The sequence below is a fragment of the Seriola lalandi genome, unplaced genomic scaffold, assembly GCF_002814215.2.
Source record: "Seriola lalandi dorsalis isolate HSWRI2012SDOR001 ecotype SW California unplaced genomic scaffold, Sedor1 jcf7180002051915, whole genome shotgun sequence".
Classification (NCBI taxonomy): domain Eukaryota; kingdom Metazoa; phylum Chordata; class Actinopteri; order Carangiformes; family Carangidae; genus Seriola; species Seriola lalandi.
In genome coordinates this window covers 1-3147 of record NW_019522468.1, presented here as the reverse complement: position 1 = coordinate 3147, position 3147 = coordinate 1, and the positions used below count along the sequence as shown (strand labels likewise).

The following is a 3147-nucleotide window of genomic DNA, read 5'->3' as shown; positions in this document are numbered from 1 at the left end:
ACTGCTACGCTGCCAGGGCTAAGAGCTGCTCCGAGTGTATACAGGCGGGAAAAGGCTGCGCCTACTGTCCTGATGAGGTGAGAGCAGAAACAGCAGAAGAAGAACGGAGTTCTGTCTGTTAAATTCAATTCAATACAAATCTTTATTGATATAGCCACTGGGAACAGTTACGTTTATATATATATATATATATATATATGGAGCTGTCAGCTGAGATTTACTCAGTTGTCATGGCGATGACCCAACCCCCCCCATCACCCATGAGCACTGCTGCCGAAGAATGTGTTCATATAGTTCCTGTAGCTCTGTTTCTACATTTTATGTAAATTTAATGGACAATAAAGTTTTATGTTACAGTATACTGTCATATATGATTGACGAGGCCATCGTCATGACGACCAGCCGCATCACTGACCAAACCTCTGTCCTCAGACCTTTAACGGGCCTCGCTGCGACCTGTTGGGGAACATCAAGGCTCACGGCTGCAGCGCGCTGAGGATCATCACGGCGCAGAGCAGTATGAAGATGGAGAAGGTAAGACGCCATCACTCTCACTTCTCTAACAGTCACGCCATCGTTCTCTGGTCTGACCTTCATCACCCGAACCTTCCTCCTCCTCCTCCTCTCTGCTCAGGCACAGATGATCGACACCGGGCTTCAGCAGTCTCAGGTGTATCCTCAGCAGATGAGCATGACCTTCCTGGCTGGAGAGGAGAAGCAGATGGACATTGAGGTGTTCGCTCCGACCAAAGGTCCCCTGGATCTCTACATCCTCATGGACTTCTCCAACTCCATGGAGGATGATCTGGACAACCTGAAGAGGATGGGTGAAGAGCTGGGTGAGTGGCGTGCTGTGCTGTGGTGAGGTGTGGTGAGGTGTGGTGAGGTGTGGTGAGTGGGAGGAGTCGGTGTGATACTGACAGACTGTGTGTCCTGCAGCTTCGGTGGTGGGGGATCTGTCGAACGACTACACCATCGGCTTTGGAAAGTTTGTGGACAAAGTGATCGAGCCTCAGACCGATATGAGACCGTCCAAGTAAGAGAGCATGTGAGTGAAGGAGGTTTAGAGTGTGTGTGGAGGAGCGTTACCTGACTGTCCCGTCTCTCCTCCTCAGACTCAAACAGCCGTGGCCCAGGAGTGATCCTCCGTTCTCTTTCCAAAACGTCATCAAACTCACCAGCAACAAGGATTTCTTCAACAGTGAGCTGCGTAACGAGAAAATCTCTGGAAACCTGGACGCTCCTGAAGGAGGCTTCGACGCCATCCTGCAGGCTGCAGTCTGTAAGGTGAGTGAGACCAGATCACTGTGCTGGTTCTCCTGGTCTGGACCTGGACCTGGACCTGGACCACACGACACACACAGTTAGGGACCGGCTTTTAGAGTCATGTTTCTAATGGTGTAATAACTCCTGGATCTCTTCCTGCTCTGTTCTCCGTGTTTTCCCTCCAGGATCAGATCGGCTGGAGGAACCACAGCACACACCTCCTGGTCTTCTCCACGGAGTCGGCCTTCCACTACGAGGCCGACGGAGCCAACGTGCTGTCGGGAATCCTGCGGCGCAACGACGAGAAGTGCCACCTGGACGCAAAGGGTAAATACACGGAGGACATAAACCAGGATTACCCCTCCATACCCACACTGGTGCGTCTGTTGAAAAAACACAACATCATCCCCATCTTCGCCGTCACCAACCACTCCTACACCTACTACAAGGTCGGTCTTCGTCTTCGTCAGAGTTATGAAACATGGAGTCCGCTCTCGTGTCAGAGTTCAGGATTTGTCGTTTGTTTCCTGTGTAGAAACTGAAGGAGTATTTCCCCATCGCTGAGGTCGGCCTGCTGCAGGAGGATTCAGCCAACATCCTGCAGGTCATGCAGACAGCCTTCAAGGTAAAGCCCCCCCCCACTCTGCCGTCTGTCAGGTGGAGACAAACTTCTGTGGACTGACGTTCTCATGTCTCTCCTCCAGAGTATCCGCTCGAAGATGAGCATCCAAGAAGAGGAGAGACACAAGGCCTTCAAGGCTCATTTCCTGACCAGCAGTGGACAAGTGGCCGAATATGGAGCCTTTGATTTCAAGCCCGGTTCCATAGTAAGAGAAAACACAGACGCACAGTCATGGATAAGATGAGATCAGTCCTTTATTAGTCTCACAGTGGGGACGTCTGCAGTGATACAGCAGCAAGAAGAAAACTGCAAAATGTCAAATACTTCAAAAAGATAAATAAGAGAAAATAATAAATCTGTAGAATGAGATATTCACACTTCATTTACTCCCTATATCTGATAATTAAACATTCAATTCAACATCCCAGCATCAAACTGGGTCACATGACCGACCGACACTCTGTGCACCTGACGTGAACTAAAAACGTTTGTGTGTGTGTGTGTGTGTGTGTGTGTGTGTGTGTGTGTGTGTGTGTGTGTGTGTGCAGGGTAAGTTGAAGATGAAACTCAGAGCGCAGCGGATGATCGACGAGACTCCGGTGTGTCAGGCGAATCCCAGTGAGAGGGAGGGGATCATTAGGGTCAAACCTACGACCTTCAGCAATGCTGTCAACGTTAAGGCCTCCATCCTGTGTCCGAAATGCGACTGTGAGAAGGTGAACACACACACACACACACACACACACACACACACACACACACACATACACACATTAACTCTGACACACACCAGGTCCGGTCGAGGTCATCCACTCACTGTCCTCTGTCCTCTGTCCCCCAGAATCCCATCCTTAAAGCTCCCAGGTGCAACGGTCACGGAGACCTGGTGTGTGGGAAGTGTCGCTGCTACGACGGCTGGTCAGACTTTAATGACTCGTTATGTTTACCTGGGTTCTGGTTCCTCCCCTTCCCCTCCAGGCTCTGAGTTTTTGTGTCTTTGCGTCCTTCAGGCTCGGCACGTTCTGCAACTGCTCCGCCAGCGCCTCGGCTCTGGACACCAGCCAGTGCATGGGCCCCAACATGAAGGAGCCGTGCTCAGGTAACGGAGAATGTCTGGCGTGTGGAACCTGCGTGTGCTACAACCCCGACAAGTACGAGGGGCCCTACTGTCAGTACGACAAGACCCAGTGTCCGCGAAACGGAGGCTTCCTCTGCAACGGTACGACACTGTGATGAAGTGTGTGTGTGTGTGTGTGTGT

General features: G+C 51.2%; 1 protein-coding gene across 1 annotated transcript; it reads left to right on the top strand.

Annotated features, from left to right (window-relative positions):
- Window positions 1-6: 6 nt before the first annotated feature.
- Window positions 7-3107, top strand: LOC111649730 (integrin beta-4-like; the record flags this gene model as incomplete). Its single annotated transcript, XM_023399434.1, has 11 exons — window positions 7-77; window positions 433-534; window positions 635-839; window positions 940-1036; window positions 1116-1287; window positions 1452-1715; window positions 1802-1891; window positions 1971-2093; window positions 2437-2604; window positions 2730-2806; window positions 2899-3107. Coding segments are annotated over exons 2-11 (1420 nt in total), but the record flags the coding sequence as incomplete, so codon positions are not given.
- Between the last annotated feature and the right edge of the window lie 40 nt (window positions 3108-3147).